Source organism: Tetrao urogallus (genome assembly GCF_951394365.1).
Source record: "Tetrao urogallus genome assembly, chromosome: 12".
Taxonomy (NCBI): Eukaryota; Metazoa; Chordata; class Aves; order Galliformes; family Phasianidae; genus Tetrao; species Tetrao urogallus.
The window spans coordinates 18,126,405-18,149,225 of record NC_136825.1 but is presented as its reverse complement, the minus strand read 5'-3'; the positions used below and the strand labels follow the sequence as shown (position 1 = coordinate 18,149,225).

The window sequence follows — 22,821 nt, the reverse complement described above, 5'->3', positions numbered from 1 at the left end:
CCAAGAAATCATAGAACGGTACAATTTTTCATAAGACAAGAATCTGAGATAACGTTCCCAGAAGTTACACTGAGCAAACAGCAGTGCTTTTATCAAGGAACAATCTGTTCATTCGTTTGGAACACATCACCATAGGATGGAGGCTCACAGCTCTACATCCAGACAGCACCTGGGCACATTCTCAGGAGACAAAACCATCAGCAGCTACTAAACAAAGATGAGACCGAAGCCTCCAGCCCTGAGAACTGCCAGCCCCAGGGGGGAACATGGCATATGCACACATCCACGCTCTGCTCAGCATCCCCTGCTGCTGCTCTTGGGGCAAGCCACTCTGCTCTAATGTAACACCCCCTGGACTTACTGGCCCTACCATTATTTACAGAACACTGCCTTATTCCAGGCTGTCATTTCCCTCCTCCTTGCATGCTTTGGATACGCTTTGGACAGAAAGAACAAGACAGCCCATCTTCTGCAACCTCAACAAAGCAATGCCTGAAATGGAAATCGAGAGCTGGGTTAATGCACCCTTGCAGCAGATGCTTTGGGTTGTGCACTTCTGAAACACGCACACTAAAACAGCAGAAACACTGCTGTTTTACTCCAGCATTCATTGCACGTGCAGGCATCTTCACACGTCGTGAGCTTTTGTAATCTCAAGACAGGAATCTAGCAGTGGGCCATCCTTCCTGGACCCTTTTTTCTGCAGGAAAGAGTTAAAAAAGAGGAGATTTAGAAAAGCCAAAGCACCTTTCAGAATTCTTCTCCTACTACACGAGCTGCATATTGCACAAGAGGGAATAGTTTCCAGAGAAGCACAAATTGCTCTGAAATAGAACGACGAGTTTTGTTTAGCCTGGAAGTACATCTCAATGAATGGATGAGGGAATTCTTAAACAAGATTTCAAAACAAATTTAGGGTTTTATGAAGAATGCTTTCCTACCAATCACAGCTGGCACTTTCCCCTCCGTTGATCACTGCTCTATTAAGGAAGCTGGAAACAAGACAAATATCCTGCTGCATCCCCTCACCTCTTCTAGGGGAGCCCACAGCCAACCCTGGAATAGCTGGGTAGAACGGAAAGCAAGTTTATTTTCATTCACTCAGCTTGTCAGAAGGTTGTCTTGCTCTCACTTCTGCTGTAAACACAGTCAAGGAGACAGATTCTGCCAATATATCACCAGAAACACAAGAAAAATAAAGCCAAGCCCTTTGCTCAGAGGGTGTTATTGTAGCTCCGGATTGATCTGGGATAAATAATTCTCCTGCTTCTGTCACATGGACACAGCATATTGCTGTTCCTTCCAGCCAGCCCATGGCTACAAGAGGATTCTGCCCCAGATGCAAGCAGCTCTGAGACAGAAATGGGGGCAGGCAGAAAGCAACGACTGCTTGGCAATGGCCAACGTGGCAGCTGTGACCTCTCCATTGAGCAACATGGGCTCCTCTTGCACTGAAGTTGGAAAAGACCTCTAAGCCCCACCAAACCCAACCCCAGCCCACCCCCACCATGCCCACGTCCCTCAGTGCCACATCCCCACAGCTCTGGACACCTCCAGGGACAGTGACTCCTCCCCATCCCTGGGCAGCTGTGCCACTGCCTCACCGCTCTCCTGGAGTAGAAATTGCTCCTAACATCCAACCTGAGCCTCCTCTGGGGCAATTTGAGGCCGTTTCCTAATCCAGCTCCCCACACCAAGCCTAGGAAGCTGCTCCTGCCTTGGAACAACGCCACGGTTGCAATAGCAGGGATTTGTGAGGGGGTGTTTGAGTACGGATGCAGCACAAACGTTGGTAGCCCTTCCCCTGCCAAGGAGGGACCACCTGTCCCCACTCAAAAGGCCCATGAGGGGCAAAGGTTTGCAAGAGGTAGGACACCCTTATCCGAATCAGAATAAAAAAAGTCATTACTGAGAGCAGTTCTAGAAAAGGGGAACGACGACAGGAACCATTTGCTAGCTGTTTCAACATAAGTAAGCACTCTGGGGAGAAATTAGACCCCCTCACTCTCATTGATCTGAGCAATAAGAGCCCATAACCGTGCAGCTGTATTAGTTACCAGCCCTCGGTCTGGTGCAGTGCTGCCACTATCAACACAGAGCTACGTTAACTTCACACCTCATTTGCTTCCAAAAATCACCTCCCTCTGCTCACCTACCTCCCAGGCACCGCGAGGCAGGCAGGCAAGGCTATAAATCAGGCAAGAACCAGGCAAAGTGCTGGGAATTCTCAGCAGTGGAGGAAGGAAAGCACGCCATGCACCACCAGCTTTTTCACCCAGCAGCCCACGGTCCCCACGTTTTTCCCCTCTGTTTGTCACCCAAGATGACCACGACTCATGGTCTGCATGAACTTGCATGGCTAGATCAATGCTGGATGGATCCCAACCCCTTCCAAGGACAAAGGAACTTTTCAAGGGACCAAAAATAAGTTGTTGTAAGAGGCAGGGAGTTTGCTCAGAGAAGCAGCACGCTGCTCCATCCTGGCTGCAGTTAGGACAAATGAGAGCGTTCTGCCTTGAGTGATGTCAGGAATGTGAAGCACAGGGAGGGCTGAGCCTCAGCTAAACCCTGCTGCCTGTTCACATCAATCAGTGGGTAGAAGGAAAAAAAAAAGAGAAAGGCAAAGGTTTGCTCTACAGACTGAATCAATAGGATTTTCATTTCATTCTCAAACAAGTTCCTGGAAGCCACCGATTGCAATTCCAAGATGAATGACAAGACCTTGGTGGAAAGGAGGCTCTTAAGGGAAGAAAACAGCTGTACAGAGGCAGTTGACCCCTCCGAAGCCTACCTGAGCACAGATGGAGATGACAGGAGGGCAGTGCTGTTATCTGATGCTTTATCCTTGCTGGTAGCTGTGATTCAGGGATGCTGGCAGACCCATTCACTCATTTAGCCTCAAGCAGCAATTAAAAGAAAGCAGGCTGAGATTCAACAAAGTTTCCTGCATGGTTACAGCCATCACCAGCACACCACAAAGCCTTCGTTGTGCATTTACCAGCATGGGTAAAACTGGTGCTGGACAAATTCAGCATCCCAAAGCGATGGAATTCACAGCCCCCAGCTGAGCAGAAGCAGAACAACCAGGGCTGCAGCTGACAGCTCCTCCTTGCTAACGCTGGTGGGACCCAGCCTCTAGAACACCACTGATGCACACTTTGTTTCCTCACAGTCACTGCTCTCTGTAGCCACCCGCCACCCCCACCAGACCCCAATGTCTCTATCTGTCCAATCCCATGGTGCTGTCACTCCGTGGGTGACTGAAGAGCTCCACGTCAGCTCCTTAATTCCCTATGGTTAAACGTGCCTTTAAATCCCCCTCTGATCTCATAGCTCCCATTTGAGATGAAAAACCCATTTTCTTTGCTAGGACACGGGGCTCCAGAGGCCCATCTGTGTGTCACTTCATCCACTTGCAACAGGGAAAACCCACAGGCCACAACAACCCAACACAGCAGAAACTCACCCAATCTGGTTGACAACTGCAGAGCTGCAGGCGGATGCTGCTGGCACCTTCCACCTGCCCTTGTTGCAATTACTCAAGGAGCTGAGCTCTCTCCTCTTTGCTCCGAGCACGCAGAGGCCAAGGAGCACGGTGAGCCTGGGTCTGGCCCTTAGCAAACAAGCTGAGATCTGCTTTAGGATGGGGCTCTTGCTCAGGGACTACAAGCCTGCACCTCATCCCAGGGAGCTGCTTTGCTGGAGCTCTGCACCACGAGCAGGAAGGACAATAACAGGAGCAGGAAGAGCAGACGTTCCTGCTTGAGGACTGGCCCTGCTTGGATACGTCTCCTAAAATTCACCACCTCTGATCTCTCCCCTCAAACATCCTGCCCCCAGGCTTCTGCATCACAGTCTCACAGAGGAAGGAAAAATGATCTGCAAATTACTTTTATCACTGACAGCAATAAAAGCATCTCAGTACGGAGTGTCTGTCAGCTCTGCACAAGCTCAGTGGGGCTTTGCTAATTACTGAAGCTTCCTGCGCTGACAAAAGGATCCCTAGGGATGCGGTGGCCAATGGGAAAATTAAAAAAAAAAAAACAGTTGTACAGAGTCATTTCAGAGCTGCACAAGTCCTCTGAGGCTCACAGGTGCTACAAATAGCCAAGCAGAAACCCAGAATGGGGTCCCACAGCTCGGAGATCACCCCTTGTATCATACCGCAGTGCTTCTAGGAGTGCAATGGGAGGCAGGATTGTAGGGAGAAGAGAAGGGCTTCTCCTTCCACACTTCCCAGTGCTTCTCCAGCACCTCCTTTCTACAGCCAGCCCCATCTCTGGTCACTGCAATAAGGCATCTGACAGACTTCATGAGACTGGCGAATCAGTTTTCCACCTCTGTCACAGCTCTGGGAACCCATCACGCATTCCATAGCCTGAGCATCCTCTCACTGATCTCGTGTTACACTGTTCATATGCATGCTGGGCACACTTGAGAACTGCTTGAGCACTAAAAGAATAACTAAGCTTTATAGATTGGGGCTTGGTTGAGTCTGGTTTCAAATCCACTGATTTTGTTTTCCCATATCCACATAGTGTGGGCTGGGAGTCACCCAGGAGGACCCAAGGCACCAGCCAGACACTCTGTGGTGCCACATGCAGGACCCCTCCCCAGCAGGAATGCTTACCAGGCTGGGTTCACCAGCTCTTTCTCACACCACCACCTGATGCCATCGTGACAAACAGGGACGTGCAGCAGCCCAGAACACCTCAAGCCCCCTCCACTTCAGTGCAGGCTGGGACTTCACGCATACAGACACACAGACATGGGGGATGTGGAGCTGTACGGACATGCAGAGCATCAAGGCCAGATTTTCACTACATAGACATTTCCTTCACGCTTCTCTGAAAGATTTCTAACAAAAGCATTACCCAAACTCTGCAAAAACTGCACAGCATGCACCCAATCCTACTAATCAACCAAATGACCCACGGAGAACCACCGCCACTCACAAGCCAGCAAGTCAATACTGACACAGCCATGCCAGCACAGTGCCCACTGTCCTAAGCTGCTATTTTGCTCTTAGTGCTTGTTTCATAACCAAGTCTGGTGGCAGCTCTGCAGGAGCAGCACAGCTGCTTTCTGTATGCAGGTCGTGGTGCTGGCCAAATCAGCCCAGCCCCATTGTGAGGCTGGAGCTCTGCACCACCCCTGCAATGAGCAGCTTTGGGGAATGACTGATTAAACGTTTCAGTTTCACTTCAACAATCCAACTCTGCAGCATTTTACTTGTTTGTATGCTGCCAAGCTAGGCAGATAATCTTTTTATTATTCCTTTGCTCACCTCCTCGATCTGTAGTTTACTTAAAAATAACTGTAGCGCCGTGCTGAGAGGCAGAGGGGAGATCATGGGCTCGTCCCCAGGTAGGTAGCACCTGGCCCTGGGATGTCACCCACCCCATCGCAAGCAGCTGCACACACTTCACCACTTCGGGACAGGTCAACCAACCAACTACTTCGGGGCCAACATGCTTCAGCCCTGTAAGAACAAACCTCAGGGTTTTCAGAGCAGACCGTGAAAGTCCTTCTGTCTTTCACTCCTATCTGGGGAGGGAAGCGAGCTGCTAGGAAGAAAAGGAATGATGGAACCACTGTAGTGTGTGGGAAGCGTGTTGACACGGTCTGCCAGGAATGCAGCGGGACACAGAGAGATAGGGCACAGAAGGACAGACTCAGCCCACGCTGTTACTTCATAGGATGAAATCACAGAATCATTTGAGGTGGAAGGGACTCATAAAGATCATCGAGTGGCTTTGAGCTGCACCAGGGGAGATTCAGGCTGGACGTCAGGAAATACTACTTCTCTGTAAGAGTGCTCAGGAATGGGCTGCCCAGAGAGGTGGTGGAGTCACCGGCCCTGGAGGTGTTCAAGGAACGTTTGGGTGTTGTGTTGAGGGATGTGGTTCAGTGAGAACTGTTGGTGATGGGTGGATGGTTGGACTGGATGCTCTTGTAGGTCTTTTCCAACCTTGGCGATTCTGTTGCCCAGCACTCACCTGTGTCATAGTGAACCACCAGGGACCCGCCGTGGTCCCCAGTCTTCAGTGGGTGGAACTCCACTGTTACTTGCATGGTGTCACCAATCCCAAGGGTCCCAATGGAACGATCAACAGAGAAAGGGCTGCAATGCAAAGAGAGGAATCAGAGAGATTACAGTAGCTTTGGAGATAACAATCCCTTCCAGGGTCTAAGGCTATTCCGCTTCACCTCACCAAGCAGATAAAACACACCTGCAGAGTAAAGAACAGAATACATAGGATCAGACAGGCAGAACTCGTAGGATCAGACAGACCCCCACTTCTGAAGAGATTCAGCCCTCAGAAGACCACATGGTGCAAAGTGACCTCTTCTCCCCCATATTCTGCATCCAGCTCTTCCTCTCTGCAGTGTCTCAGGAGTCAGACTGCTAGCAACTCAATCAGAGAACTGTTTTTGAACAGCAGAGCCCAAAACTGCTATTTGCATGCAAAGCTGACCCCAATTTCCTCACGTCTATCTTACCCAGCCACCTTCAAACCTCACCTCAAGAGAGGCAAATGTCAAAGCAAGGCCTGTTCCAAGGAGATTACAGCCTAGAATCAGCCAAAGGAATAAGTCTTCCTAGAAGACCAGAGAATAATTATGCATTAATTTACAGAATTCAGCCTTTTTACTTTGAAAGTAACCTGTTTTAACCTAAGGAAGGGCACATTATATCAACCACTCAATAAAAGCTGCTCTAAGAAAAGGAACAACAAGGAAAAGTATGTGCGCAAACATAGATCAGAGTGAAGCCACAGAGACAAGACAGCAGCAAATGGATCATGCCATTCTAAGCCTGAAGGATTCCATCAAGCATCAGTAACAGGAGCCTATCAATGGGGGTTTAACAGTTTGATGCATTCACAAGCCACAGTCTGTGACTCTGGGTTGTAATCCAAGCTTGGTAACCATTTGCTTGGCCCACCAGACAAACTCATAGAACCACAGAATCATCAAGGTTGGAAAAAACCTCTTGGATCACCAAGTCTGAAGCAGCCCACCCCCACCATGCCCACTGACCACATCCCTCAGTGCCACATCTCCATGGTTCTTGGCCACCTCCAGGGATGGTGACTTCCCCAGCTCCCTGAGCAGCCTATGCCAAAGCCCAAATTGCATACAACGAGCTGTAAATAATTATTAAAGCATGTTGGTACACTTTGGGTTTACCACATTTGTGGTGTGTCACCAGGCAAACAGCCGTTGGCTGCCAGCTGTAGAACTCTACCTTCACGCTAAGGGAGAAGCCAGATGAAGTGTGGCAACTTGGCTTCATGGTTCTTGCACAGCCCCACTCAAAAGACAGAAGTTTTGTGTTCAGCACTGTGCTGGTCGTCAAATTATCACCTCCAAAATTTGCTCTGCAGAGCTTTAACCATGATTAGAGAAATGCAGAGCACACGAAAATAATGAGAACTGGAGACACGCACAAGCTGAACTTTGTTCATCTGAGTAGCGACAGCTGATAAAATTGCTGGAGTTTCTGCTCATTAATGAGATAGAGCAGCAATTAGTGGTCTGACCTGTCCCCATTATGCTTGGAGCATTGCTGCTGGCTCTAGCAGGAGCAGCAGTGAGCCCATAGCACCCGCACATTGACAGGAGACCTCAGCCTCCTCCCAGGACAGAGCTCACTCCACTGCAGCTGAGCAGGAGGCTCTCATTTATCTCCAGTAAGATCTTCCCAGTCACCCCAAAAGGTTCCTCAGGGACATAGTTTGTTCCTTCCACCAAAGCACACGGACCAGCTCCTCAAGCCCTGTTAACGGCAGCTGCCTGCTAGGGAAGGGATTCAGTTATCAGCATTGCTGAGAAGTCACACAATCATAGGATCATTAAGGCTGAAAAGGACCTCTCAGATCCCCAAATCCAACCCCAGACCCACCCTCACCATGCCCACATCCCTCAGTGCCACATCTCCATGGGTCTTGAACACCTCCAGGCTGCCTGGGACAGAGCTGGTGCTTGAACGTGATCTCCAGGGTAGCAAAGGAAAACTCTTCCCTCCCAGCTCAGATGATCTGCTAACAAAGGGGATTCCCCACCCCCCAGTACCACCTCCTGCTGTATCTCCCCACTCCCCTCCAGCGCTGGCTGCGATGGAGCAACCCTGCACCTCCCACATCCTACCCCAAACCCTCCCACCACCCCTCACTACATCAGGACACAAAAGATGCAAAAGCCCCACAGCTAAACTTAGTTCCCCAAACTTCTGTCAAGGCAGCTAAGCCGTCCTCTGCATCCCTCAGATAAGAAATGGTAAGAGACATCCCTGATGCATTGTAATAGCCAAGTGAAAGCTATTGCCAAGAACGGAAGCTGGCAGCCTAAACCTTGGCCTTTTATCCATTAATTGTCATTTAATTGTGAGCTGTTCTTTAAAGATAATTCTGGTCCTGCTAGATCTGCCCTTCTAATGAATCACCACCCTCCCAAAAGACGGGAAATCTTTCAGAAGATAAGCTTTGTGGTTTCTTCTTTAATAGCCGGCTTTCTTCTGACATCCTCTTTAAAACTATGCCCGTTTGGATGTTTGCTTTGGTGTACGACATCAAAACTTCTGCAGGTCCTGCTCTGTAATATCCCAGTGGTGCCTTGCAAGCACAGCCAGATCCTCAGCTCACACATTATTCAGCCACACTAATTTGGAAGAGGTCTTTCTCAACGGTAACCACTCAGATCTCATCTATTACTGCCCTGTGGAAAGAGTTTGATGCTAGAGAAAAGCTGTCAATTGCTTGCCTCAGGTTTCCACGTCCCCTTTTCTCCTACAGGCAGTGTGCAAGAAGCTCCAACTTCAAGTCCCATGGCACTCTCCCCTCCTACAACCAAACACGTTTCCTCTTCAGCCTTAATCTGCATTTTAAGAACAATTTGGTGTGGGGGAAAAAAAACAGTCAGTTTTCAGCCTTCTGTTTGATTGCATCAAAATCTGGCTCCTGCTCCAAAGACAACAGTCAAATGTACAGGTGGTTAAATTGCCTCATTTGTCCATTAAGACCCTTTGTAGGAAAACCACAGAGATCAGCTCATCTCAGCACATATTAACTTTAGTAATAGTACAGCAGCCAAAGTCAAGCTTGTAGCTGTTCCAGCAAGCTGAGCCTGTTGGATCTTGGAAGCATCCAAGGCTCAAGACGACGACAATTTCTCAGTGCTGAGAAGTCCTGTGCAGGATCAGCAGCTCACAGCTCCATCTTTCTGCTCTTTCACTGCTTCTGTCCTCCACATTCACGTCCTTTCATGGTCTTCATAGCCTACGATATACATCTATACATGCACGTATACATGCACGGCCTACGATCTGCTTCCAAACGCCGTTTTAAATGTAGTGGAACGACATTTATATCCCTGAATACCAGAGAAGAAACCCATTATTGTGCCTTAACCATGAGGAGAGGCTGAGAAACTTTGTGTGCTGATAGTGCTATTATTTATTATCAAGCTTTGCAAGAAGAGGGAACGCAGGCAAGAGAATGCCAGACAGCACAGAGGAGTGCTTTGCTCACCAGTCGCCCAGATGTGACCTTGTAGTCTGATAGACACCATGGAAAGAGAGACCTCTGAGCAGGGAGCAGCTGAATGATGCTGAATTAGCTCCATGGATTCGCCTCCTTTATTCAGTAAAAATTAAAACACGTTCAACTTGAGCTGCTTAAATTCTCTTCCAAATAAGAACGGACTGAAATCGCCCCGAATTTAAGCCGGTAAGGCTGGCCTCCTCTCCCAGAGCACCCATGAAATAACTCTTGATTACTGCATCTTACATTCACACTGAGCTCTCCAGGACAGGGAACATAAGTCATTCATTTCCAAAGCTCCTGGCACAATTCTAAACGCTCTGTGATGATAATTAATCATCACATTGTTACGGAAGTTATTCAGAAGAACCAGCGACACATTCAACTAAATCTTCACTAATAACGATGCAGCCTTCGTTCCACCCTCTCTAACAGGGAAATCAATCCCCCAACATTAGCAGGAGAAAGGCTTCCGTGAAAGGCTGTGTACATATATTTGCTCAAAGACAATTGTCAGCTAGCAGTCTATTAGCCTGCAGAGCAGCTCTAACTCACATCCCGGTGTGTCAGCCCAGAGCCCATGGCTTTCCTGCTCACCATGCCCAGCACATGGGCATGAGAAGCTACAGAAGCGAAGGAACCTTCAGTGTTGAAGACATTGGAAGCTTTACAGTAAAGGGCCTTTTGTGCTACTTGCAAACCTGATCAAACTCTGAAGCTGGTTTTCTTCCAAGCAGGGTGTTCTTTTGATGATGTCCCTTCCAGCCCAAATTCTCATCGCAGTCTGGCAATTCTAAGTCATCTCAGTTCCATTTCACACACTCCCCATATTTCCCATTCATCATCCCATTCATTCAGGCTGCCCAGAGAGGCTGTGGATGCCCCGTCCTTGGAGGCATTCAAGGCCAGGTTGGATGGGGCCCTGGGCAGCCTGGTTTAGCATTAAACGTGGAGGTTGGTGGCCCTGCACGTGGCAGGGGGGGGATGGAGATTCACGATCCTTGAGGTCCCTTTCAACCCTGGCCATTCTGTGATCTGCGTACTTATGCAATGGCACGAGGGGGAAGACAGGCATTAAAAGAACTCGGCCTTTTTTAGAGGTTCCCACTGCAGAATTCTTTGTGACATTTCACTGAACAAAAGCAAAAAAAAAAAAAAAAAAAAAAGGCAGGAACACAGGAACTTCTGAGCAGCAAAGAAGGAATCAGAAGGAAAGCAAGTGCCACTCTTAATTAGAATAAAATGCTGCCTATATTCAAAGATTTAAATCATCTGCTTGAAATTTTGAGCCAGTTTTCAAAAGTTTGTAATGAAATGGAAGAGATGACAGATGCCCTCAACAGGCAAGAGAAATCATATCAGCTTTTGATCTTTGAATGCATACAATCCACTTACCCAGAGCTCTGCTTTTTTTGTGCAGTTGGAGATAAAGCTTTTCTAACATTTCCCATTTCTTTGTGGCAAATTGGGACTGAAGGGTTTGATTGCCAAACTTCAACTTTTAATATCCATAGCAAGCAGAACTCAATATATGCTGTATCAGTTGATAGAATAGTTGCTAAGAGTATTGAAAAATGCTAAACACCCAGTCAATCTCTATTTAGATTCTGACAGCTTGACGTAGAAATCCCACAGGAAAACTGTAGTGACTTAGAAGTTCCTGCCTACATGCTTTCCACAATGCAAAGGCTGCCTTCCTTCAATGCAGAGCACAACCCTTGAACTCATTCAGTTGTTTACTGGCTTCTCTGTCCATCCATTTCTGCCTTCCCCCCCACCCCCAACCATTGCAAGGCTTCAGCAAAGGGGATTTTTGGCAGCAAGCATCCTCTTCCCCCTTGAAGGATGTCACGCTCTTTCCCCTTCTACTTCCTGGTCCATCCTTAGGAAGGCAGCAGAGGGGGAGAAGGAAATCCCAGACCTCTGGCTTTCTGGGAGCTCCTCTCAGGCTCTATCCCATGCATGAGCTAATTGGGGCACCTCCTGCCCCCACTGGCATCCATCACCATTGGTTTGGGGCCACAGGGCAGCTCTGAAGTCAGGATCTGCTCAACTCCACTTCAGAGCTCATTCCACCTAACATTGGGTGGTGGGGGTCAGACCAAACCCAAAGCTCCCCAGCCACACAGTGCTGTTCTCAGGGCTTCAGCACGTCGAAGGCACAGCCTGGCAGCCTTTACCTGTGGGTGCTGACGTGGTAACGAGCCTCACGGTTGCCAACATTGCGAACCAGCAGAGTTTTCTGGGTGCTGTGCTTGACTGGGCAGACTGAGAAGTTGAGCTGGTCGGGGAAGTCCAGGATAGCTCGGGCTCCTATGGCTCGGATGGGCACCACAAACTTCTCCCTCTCTGTGATGCAGGTGAGCTGGTGGAAATAGTCCTGCGGGAAGGAAGGGGGATCATCAGGAACGCATTCAGTGCCATTGCAGAAGGCAAGCCACTGTTTGCTATGCGTTCATTCAATAATTCAGCAGTACCTTGTATTTAATGACTTTTAATTCCAGTAGAATGACTGGTAGAGGCTTGTTAGCTTGCCAAGAGGAAGCAGCTCCATGGCTTCACCTGCTTTCCCAGCGAGCTGACAGCCAGCTTCACACCACAGGAGGACAAAGTTACCTGATAGCTGGGTTCTGAACAACCACTGCAGAGATTTCACAGGAGAGATTAGAGCACGAACAAGAACCTGCTCTGAGCTCCAAAGCACAGCAGGTAACTCAGTTACACACAGCTTGGCAAGGGCTGCTCAGGTAATCTCCTAAAGGACCTGGCCACACACACAGTTAACAGCCAGACTGGGGATGAAGGACATAACAAACAGGACGCACCACCTACGTCAGCGGCAGGTTGGTGAGCGGGGCTTTTGTTCCCCATCACCACCCTAACAGTGTCACCAATGGCAAAACTGGGGACACCCCCTTAAAAGCCCACCTTGTCCATCTTCTCACCCCAAACACTGTCCCTGACAGCACTTTCAGCACCAACAACTCCCCTCCACCCCAGGAACCCATGTGCAGCCTATTCCTGCCTCACAAAGTTCTCTTTGTGCCTGACCTCTGTCTCACTTCACATCTCCTCCTAGCCTCAGAGAATGCAAAGACAGCTCTGCTTCCTCTCTGCTGCATATTCTGGCACGGCTGATGCCCGAATTACATCTCTTGTGTATCTCCTCCGGAATAAATGCCTCGGTGCCCTGCTGGCATGCTTACCTATGGCAGTGTGAACATCCATTTCTGTAACAGCCAGCACCTCAAGCCTTTAGCTCAGTCAGAAGCCTGAGTCCCCCTCTCAGCTGCCTGCCAGTCAGCAGTGGGAAGGAGAATCCAACCACATCGCCATAGGGCCGAGCAGATGGATATCCACATGCAAGGCAGGGCAGCACCAAGGGCTGGAGGCACTGCTTTGCCCCACTGCAACCAGCCACACGTTACAGCCAGGTCAATAAAAGCTTTGCCTCATCTCTCTCTCTCTTGCCATTGCAGTCCTCTTCCCTTTGAACTCCCTTGAAATCATTTTCTCGCTGCTCCAAGGACACAATAAAACAAAACTGCTGTAGGAACCGTGCTTCACATCAAGCTTCTTTAGCCAGAACCCGTTCAAACCCCTTTGTGCCCAGCTCCCTTGCCCTGCCCTGAGCCTGACAGGGTACAGAGGCCTGGGACTGAGCTGGGATCTGGCCCCAGCAGCACCCGCTGTCCCAGCACGCTCACCACCTGCTCCACTGCAGTTAGGGTTGCAGTAACAGATGCCATCGCATCCGAGACACAAAAAGGAATAAAGAAAGGTCTTGTTTTCTAAGTACGTCTCAAATTCACGTTGGAAACCGCAGGATGGTTTTGGTTTCTCATCTTTAGAAGGTAAAACACCAGGAAGGGAACTGCAGCAATGCCTAATATTGCGTTTCAAGAGAGTTTCATCTTCGGTGAGTCTTTCTGAATTAGCAATTTGGTTCTCCATCTCGCAGCCTAAGTCCTCTAAAATAAAAGAGAAGGGCAGCTCCTGCAAACTCAAAGCACTTGTTATCTGGGTATTTCATGTTCTGGACCACTCAGATCATCAGAAGCCACATTAGGAAATGAAAAAAGCCATTTACTTCTTGTTGTTGTTGTTTTGGCCACCCTACTGTACCGTGGGCATTGTGAATCCGGCTGAAAGCCTCATGCCTTGTTAAGCCATGGCACGACATCTTTCCTTATCTCTGCCCTGCAGATGCCAGGTAGACAGAAGAGGACAGGGGGAGTTCAGATCGGCTGCGGGATAAGGAGGAAAGAAACTTCAGCAACTGGAACTACTGGAGGGAAATAACAGGAACTCATTTTCAAGTCGTCGCTGCGATGGAGGGAGCGGATCAGCAGCTAAGGAATTAACATCTGCGCTGGCTGAAATCCCAACAGCAAGCACGGGGCACCATGCACAAGCACTGGGGCTGCTCACAGCACAGCACGGGGTCTGCTGCAAAGACAGGGAAATGACAGCTGCAATCCTCTGTTGTGTTGCCAGGACAGCAGCTCAGCTACGCACTCAGTTACGGTTCCAGGGGTATCACCAAACCCAATCTGTGCAACTGCAAATCCCCAGCAGGCCGTTTAAAAGCAGTTTTTATAAGCAGTGTTCCTAAGCAAACATGCCTGGGAGAGAGAGGGGTTGCATCACTTATGTGCTTTAAAGGTTGTTTAGAGCTAGCTTTAGGCTATAGCCTTTCACAAAAATGGCTTCATCCTTCATATGACTCCTCTGTTTCAGGGAAAATAGAAGTCACCACACAATGCTGCCTTTTCCCTTACTCACCTTGAACAAGCAATAAGTTACAAGCCTTCAAAATATGACTGCTGGCATTTGCACTAGTGCCCACTGAAATTAAAGCAGCTGCTCACATCGGAGTTGTCATTCCAGGCTCTCTGCAAACTCACGCTCACATTAAAGTTGATGCCAGCATGACAGTAATTAACTGCCCAATAAACCAGCAAACTCAGGTGTCAGCGGAGCTGCATAACTGGTAAACACTGAAAAACTGCTCAATTCCTTGCTGCAGGCAACTGGAGAGCCAAGAGGTGGGGTCATATGGGAAGCCTAAAAGGGAAGCTCCCTGCTGGCACCACGGTACCATAAAGGGCATTTAAATGAGAGGCTGGAAGGTGATGACAGCACCACAGCAGGATGGATTCCCTTTCCCTTTCCTCAACACAGGATGCTTCCCTTTGTCTTTTTGCCCCAGGTTCACTGCCTCAATCTTCTGTCCCTGCTCCTCACCCCTACAAGTCTGCTCAGAAGTGCATTTGGAATAGCAGAACACCCCTAGAAGGGCTGGCCTGAATTCTCAGGGAGTTAATTCCAGTAACACAATAACTCAACATCCTGCCATATTTCATATCATCAATGAGCATTAACGCAGTCTCCGCTGAGCATCAGAAATGAATTTTGCAAACCTCGGACTGAACTCCCGTTGCCTGCAAACATTGTATTGCTACAGCAAAAAGAACAAGGGAAAAAAAATAAAAAACCAAAACAGATTGAGCTGTGCTATGTTTCTGGGCACTTCTAACCTCCTCCTTTTTAGATAATCTGTAAGAAAGCTGAAGGATACGATGCATATCCCTGCCCACTGCTTGTTTGCTCTGCAGCCCATAATGGCAGGACACGTTGCGGAGCCAGAATGCAGAGACACAGAAATCAGAGGCAGCGAGAGTAACTAATTGGAAATGTTGCCCAACAGAAGAATTATCCATTTGTATTTATAACATGGGTGCCAATCCACGAGACATGTCGGCTGCGCGCTGGCTGTGACAGCCCAGCCATGTGGCACACGACCAGATGGCTGCGAGGCAGCAAGAAGCTGCTCATTTTCCAGAAAGGGCTCAGGAGGCACGTGGCATTTTGGCCACAAACCACTTGTGTGTGCTCTCCTCTTATTTAGGGCTCGGCACAGCCCAGCTCTGTGCTTCACTCCCATGAATCAGCAGTGAGAGCCAAAGCAAGAAAACCCTAAACCACTCCTACAGTCGGATGCGTTGGTGCCCACGTCTCAATTCTCCACATCATCCATGGGGTCATGGAGTGTTCAAGAGGCAGCAGAGGTGCTCAGTTGCAGTGCCTGGGGTTGGCAGGGCCCCCAAGGGTCACCAGGTGCCACTTTTCTCCAGTAGGGCCACATCCAGGGGGAAGATCTCCCGACCACACTACTGATGCACTCCCAAAGCGTCGGTCCTTCATGCTCTCCGAGTTCTCCCTCTGCTTCTGGTGATGTCCCCATATTGCCCCGCTGTCTCTCTAAGCTTGAAGAGCAGTGCTCTGCCTTCCACGGGCACCAGTTTTCTTCCTCCACCTCCCGAAAATGGACGCTCAATAATTAGTACAGATAAATCACATTTTAAAGTCAACGGCGTACTTTGCAAAGCCTAAATCATAGATTAAGTTCTTGGGTAGTTTGGAAAACCGCCCCAGGCCAACCTAATTTTTACCCTAAATATTAATGATGTTAAATGATTTCTCAGACACTCCAAAGGAACAGATTATTCCCCAGGCATGGGGAGCTAGGGACCACAGGGCAATTCCTCTTTAGTTTTCTCTATCTGCTGTTTGAGAAAGGGACAAAGCGTTACATTAAATCAGAATCAAACGAATAAAAGAAGGCAGCGACGCCCAAAGAGACACTGCACTTCTGTCCTGGTGCAGAAATGCACATGGTGGCATGGAATGGGAGCCTCATGCACAAGGACACAGCCACACCAAGATCACAAGTTTGGGACATCTCTGCATAGAAGAACAGGGCAGATGGAGTCTGCCCATTTATTCCTACGTTTGCTTCATCCTTTGCATCACTCCAACCTCCTGCTGGGTGAGGAATGTCTACAGCCTGTGCCAGGCTGGCTCAGCCACATGCAGAGCTTCCTCCCACCCAGGCTCACAGCTGGACTGTGGCCAAGCACCCCTGGGGATGGCACAGCTGCAAATCTGGGTTACAGAAGGGATGGATGAGCATCATCCTCACTCCACTCCTGGGTGAGGCAGGGAAGCGGCTGCCAGATGAGAGAGAGAAGCTCTTTTTGGATCTATTTATTTCTGTAGTATTTTTCATATTAATTAAAGCCTTCTCTTAGAAGAAAAAGGATGACTTATCAACATTCTCCCCTGCCATTTTCTCTGCTTTCCTACTCTTGCAATACATCTTCCCCGGGAGGCCTCCCCACCCCTGAACCTAACAGACATTACATTAAACATCCAGGTTGGATATCAGGAACAATTTCTTCTCTAAAAGAGTGGTGAGGGACTGGCACAGCTGTCCAGATAGGTGTGAGGTCACCATCACTGGAGGTATTCAAGAATCACAGAGGTGTGACACTGATATGGTCAGTGGGCACAGTGGGGTGGGTTGGGGTCGGACTCGGGGATCTTAGATGTCTTTCCCAACCTTAATGATTCTGTGATGCCACATGCCTCCATGACAGATGATTTTAGGGAACGTGTGAAGAATCAAGTCCAAAACAAGAGCTTTCAGCCTATGAGGGCACAGTCTTCACCCTGGTTGAAGAGTTACCCAACCCCACTGAAATCAGCGCTGCTCCCCAAAAGCCAACACCTCAGGCTTCAGGGACTGGAATTTAATGCCAACCAAAGACACCAACCTCCCACGACCTCCCAAGGTCTCACCTTGTTCTCCTCAGGGGTGAAAAGGATGCGGAAAGTGGAAGACATGCCAGGTGCTACCTTACAGCACACGTCACCAGGGCTGATCAGCTTGAAGTAAGGCGAGCTCTCCAAGACGACCTTCACCAGCCGAGGAACCTGCAGGAAAGACATGAAGGTATTGGATTTTTTCTCTATTTCTACCTAGGTTGCAAAGATATGATCCTGTGCAGCTTACCTCCTTCCTCAACTGCCTTTGCAAAGCAATTTTAGCCCCGGAGGTACACGCAGATGATACACTAGGAGTACAAGCAAGTGCAAAGTGCAGAACGTAGAAAGACAGAGACAGAAGAAAAGGGATGTGGCTGAGACCTGTTAAAAAAGGGTTGTGAAGAAGCAAGGGAGCAGGGGGGAGAACTCGTCCAAAAGATGAGAGCAGCCAACTTGCCAAAATGACAGAGAGCTGCACTACCCTTGCCTAGAAACCCCCTAGGCTATGCGTACCAATCATGAGCATCAAAGGCATTTTCTGCCTTAAGATATGTAACCAGCACTGACTCGGTGCGTGGGTTGGTCATTAAAAGCCAGTCTCAGCCCCAGACAAGCAAGCAGGTGTATCCAGGTGCACAGATACGATCCCAGAGCTGCAAGTCTCATCTCAAAGCCTCCAACAGGCCATTTCAGCCAACAGGCAGCTTCACCAATCAACAAACCTACCCAGAGCACACAGATGCTTTGGCTGCTGAGTCCCCTTGAAGATGAGCACCTTCAGCAAAAGCCACCTGTGACACCTCAGAGGGGAGAAAGGAGCAGCCTGAAGGCAGAAAAGCAACTTCACAAGAGACATGAGCAGCATGTATATCAAAGCCCTCCTGTGTCTGAATCATCACAGAGCCTCTATCTGCAATATACTTCATGGGATTTTATGGAGCAGACAACCTCAAGCTACTGTGCAATATAAGTCAGTATGATTCACAGGGATCTGGGAAACTGGGAGAAAGCTTTATGAGAACACACACAACCAAAAGCCAACTAAATTAGAATATAACAACCCCTCCTGGGATTATTATCTCCATACACTAAAATACGCCAAGGATTTTCCTCAGAACGGATCTTACTTTCACATCAGCACTGCCCAATAGCTGAGGTCTCACTAGCTTCAAAAACTAATTCATTTTGGAAAAAAAAAATTAACTATTCACACATTGTCTCCCCCTCGTTGGACGTACAAATCCCAGGGTGCAGCTGTACAAGTTTATTATTTTTTACTGGGAACAGCAGAGATGTTGATGCAGATGTTCTTTTCCACTTGAGAAAGCATGAATAGAGCAAATGAACTGCTTGCATGTTGGCTGGCACCTGGCAAAGACAAACATTATGGAGAGCCACGTGGATAACGGAGCAGCTGAAACCAGAAGACTTGATGGCAATGAAGCCATAGCAGAAGAGAAACTGAGGCAACTCTTAAACAGAGAAGGAAATTTTTAAGGTAAAGGGTCCACGCAGACTGCACAAATGTTATTCCTTGGGTGCTCCTGCTGCTTCTTTCCAATATTCCCAAGCTAAACGCTAGACAAGGAAAACAACAGAGCTCCCTAGGAATAACTGACACAGTGCAAGGCATCCATCTTGCCAAAGGGTCTTCCATTTCCAACCTGTTGCCTCAGGATGTACTTGGCTCCTTCTTGCTGCTCCTCCACCTACTTCACACCCCAAGAGCTTTTTGTTTATATCCAGCAGGCAGAACTGGAGAGGGCTCCACACACCCACTTTCCTCTCCCTATATGTACATCCCATTGCTTGTACATGAGAAGGAATGGCCCCGAGATGTGCCAGAGAAGGTTGGATATGGGGAACAATTTCTTCTTAGGAAGAGCAGTGATGCAGTGGCACAGCAGCCAGGGAGGTGGGGGAGTCACCATCCCTGGAGGTGGTCAAGAACCACGGGGATGTGGCACTGAGGGACGCGGTAGAGTAGGTTGGGGTTTGACTTGGCAGTCTGAGAGGCCTTTTCTAACCTTAATGATTCCACAATTCTACACGCCTCTGTGCCAGAGCTGTATCTTTTATCACATCTTTCTTTTTCTGACCTTCCTCTGCTACCAGGATGTTTACTTCTATGTGCCAAGAGAAACCCCTGCACGCACGATGTTCTCCCCAGAGCACCTCCCCGCTCAGCTCCTTTCCTCCCTCCTGTCTGCTCCCACCAGCTCACACTTGGCACATGCCTCATTTGAGCCAACGTTTCCCTTGCTGAAAGTGAAAAGGTCTCCATTTTCCTCTTTAAACTGGAAGCAAAATTGCTGATGTTTTTCCAACTTTTCCCTTCTCGACTTTCTTGAGAAATCTCAAAACGCTCATGAGATTATTTCAAGTAAAGGCTGGGACCTCCAAAAGCCCATTACACTGGGCGTGCTGTGGTTCTCCAAAGGGAAAGCAGAAAAAGCCACGTTATCTTAGAAAAGCCTGAGCAGAACCAAATTAAGCTTCGCAGGAACCTAAGAAACACAACTCTGAAGGTGAAGCACAATCAAAGGAGATAAGAACTGTGCAGCCCTCCACATGCCCATCTGTCCAGAGCTTTCAAGAGGAAGGATGTCGTCTCAAAAACCTCCTTTGGGTTAAAACCCACCCATGCATGGTCAAAACTAGTGATAAAAACTCTAATATCACAGGAACACGTCCACGTCTTTGTGACAGGAAGAATGTGAGACACTTTGTTCTGGATATGGCACGCTGCATTTCACATGTATTACACCACTCTCCTCTCCAGCACAGTGTTAGAGACACGCAGCCCAGCACTTACCGTGTCGTTGTTCCTCAGAACCAGGGGTACCTCGTAGACCTCACAGGGGACATAGCTCTGGAACACCACCTCGGATGGGAAAGGCTGGAACAAGGTCTGATCCAGGTCAACTGAGGAGAACTGGAGATATGAGACAGCAGTGAGAGGAGCCAGCGTGCTCACACTGTCCTAGAGAAGACATCAGAAGAGCCACGAGCACTCAGGGAAGAGCTGAAGCCCAAGAGTTTGCGTAGGGCTCCAAGACCAACTCTTGAGATGAGCTTTGCCCTGAGACAGAAATCGAGTCCCACAGGTCCCCAAATATCTCATCTGGATGCGGAGCACAGAAACTAACGAGCATAGAATGGTGCCAAAGGAGAGAAGGCCAGAAGGAAAGCAATGCAGTAGGACAAAGGCAATTGGGGTGAGCGCTGGATGGTGGTAAAGTTCACCTCTTGTCAAGCGTCACTGGACAACTTGAGTAAGGCTGGACCTGGCATCTTTGTCTCCCACGAGCTCTGTGTGAAAGGATGATTTATTTCACGCACGGGGCACTCATCCAACGTGCCTCCACCTCCTGTGCTGTGCAGGACAGCACCAACCCGTTACAGGTCTCTGCCTGGCAAATTCCTGCCCAGCAACCCACCTCGTGTCACACGCTGAGCAATCCTCCAGAATAAAGCACATCTGCTCCCTCTGCCAGGTGTGGGTACCTAGCAGGACCACGCAGCTGGCAAATCCAACACCCTATAGGGGTCCCAACCCAAAGCATTAATAAAATAGTTTTTGTTAATCAATCTTGAGTCACTGCCATAGGGCACCCAGCCTTCAAGGGCCCACGCTGCCACCAGCAATGGAGCTGTGGCCATTAGGGAGCAAGGATGGGAGAGGGCAGCTTGTTTCCTACTCCATCCTTCTCCCATGCTGTGCTTTAGCAAGGGTAGCTAAGCTGTAGCACTGATTTCAGCAGTTTATTTCTATTGGCTTCAGCATTAAAAACATCGCAGCGATGCAAAAGCATTTTGCCTTTCTCTCAGTACGAGGAACTCCAGCACCATCAGCGCTTCGAGAGGGCAGCAAGACCTTCTCACCCTGCTACCAAGAGAAGCCGGGGGCAAGCCTGACACACGTGCTCCTGAAATGCCAGGTTAAACAGCAAGGAAAAGGGCAGGAAAACAGTACCTTTTGGTAGGAGGTGTCACTCATGTCCAGGAGCTGCACAATGCGGGGCCGTCGTGTGCTGTGGGTGCAGGCCAACCTCTGCTCCGTGGTGAGGGACATCTCCTTCAGGAAGGCAGAAGGAGTCAGCTGCAAGGCAAAACGCAGCCAGGGCTGCAGAAAGGCCTTCCTCCTGAAAGGCTTTTCTTGTTCAAGCCCTACCGATGAATCATTTACAACTGCAGCCACTAGGACAGTCCTGGAAGTCCCATAAGTTACCTGCTGAAATATTCATCACCAGTAAATTAATTATATAGAGTGGAATGCACAGGCTCCAACAGAGCAGCTCTGTCCCATTAGCCACTCCTCTGTGATTCAAAGTGACACGTTTGGGGATTTCTGCTCTTTGGGCATTTGTTTCCTCTTTAGCTCTGCTGCATGGAGCCAGTGACCTTGGAGGAGAGCAGGGAGGAGCTTTGTCTCAAGTCCCCAGCTCCACACAACATGTTTGCGTGCAGAGATGTCACTGCTGGACAAGTCCCAGGAGAGCAACACCGTGCCAGGACCGGGTTTGGGGTCCGAGTCCTCATTTACCTTGTTCTAACTGCTTGTTTTCTGCAGGTTGGCCTCACAGACCCTATGCAGAGGTCTGCATAGATGTCTCCTCAACAGAGGCTCAGCACTGGGTCAGCTCTGGCCGGCAGAGGGAACATTTGGGGATGAGGAAGAGAGAGTCTGCAGCTCAGCAGTCGCAGGTACCATCACAGACTGTGGCTGGAGGCGTCCCTGCCTCACACCATGGGGACACAGCAAGGAGCACATGTTGGAGCTCCAGCTGTCCTTGGGCAATACCTCATAGGCTCAGCTCAGTTCCAATGCACACAGACAAGAGCCTGGACTTCCCCTAAATAAACCAACACACAGCCTGTCCCCAAGGCACTGCAACAGCCACCTCCAACAGAGAAGCACGGCAGTAAGGAGGGGGACATGGAGGATGGATGCTTCCCACCTTAACAGCTCCACATGGCCACAGTTGGTACTTACTGTTACCGGCTCCTCCACCTCAGTGACCAGCTTTGGGTTAAAGGGTGCCACCACTTCTTTCTGGAACCCATCAGGGCTTTTGGAGGATCCCACAGATTGGTGGAGCTTGTTGGTAGCCATGTTTCAGCCGACCTGCAAAAAGCAGCAATGGGACTTTTAAAATCCAGAAGAGAAGTCAAACTGTAAGGTCTCAGTGCCAGCACTGACATATCAGGATCTGCATCCAGGCTGAAGCTGGACGCCTGGACAGGAGCATGCCCATGCACTTGACAAAGGAGGAAGCAACACAGCAGTGCCAGCCTGCTACAACTTTGCTCTCAGAGTGCTCAGACCAACAACCTCAAAGCCCCTGGGATCATGATGCATCAATAACAGCACACCACTTTCCTGCCTTGCCAAGTTTCTACCCTTCGTGCTGGGAGCCTTCTAACGAACAGAGCATTGAGTTCAATACTCTGATGGGGAGTTAGCATTTCTCAAGGCTAATTTGGTTGGTTTAAGCTACAAAAATTACCCAACAAATATGATTCCTTCCAGGCATGAAATTACCCTGGTGCTCAAGAGCATCTTCTCCATGGAGAACAAGGGCCTTAATTTCTCTTTATTAACACTCAAACTCAAAGCAGGCATCAGTGAGGCTGTAACAACTGTGAGAGCATGAAACCCTTT

General features: G+C 49.1%; 1 protein-coding gene across 1 annotated transcript in view; it reads right to left on the bottom strand.

Moving 5' to 3' along the window:
* The window catches only part of HYDIN (HYDIN axonemal central pair apparatus protein), a gene marked incomplete at both ends in the record, with an annotated part of 102,579 nt that extends 80,307 nt beyond the window's left edge, over positions 1-22,272 (bottom strand). Inside the window, 6 exons of the mRNA XM_079541219.1 lie at positions 6,000-6,124; positions 11,726-11,925; positions 17,190-17,324; positions 19,972-20,091; positions 21,133-21,258; positions 22,153-22,272. Of these exons, the coding sequence (XP_079397345.1) occupies positions 6,000-6,124; positions 11,726-11,925; positions 17,190-17,324; positions 19,972-20,091; positions 21,133-21,258; positions 22,153-22,272 (826 nt within the window). The remainder of the gene's footprint in view (positions 1-5,999; positions 6,125-11,725; positions 11,926-17,189; positions 17,325-19,971; positions 20,092-21,132; positions 21,259-22,152) is intronic.
* Between the last annotated feature and the right edge of the window lie 549 nt (positions 22,273-22,821).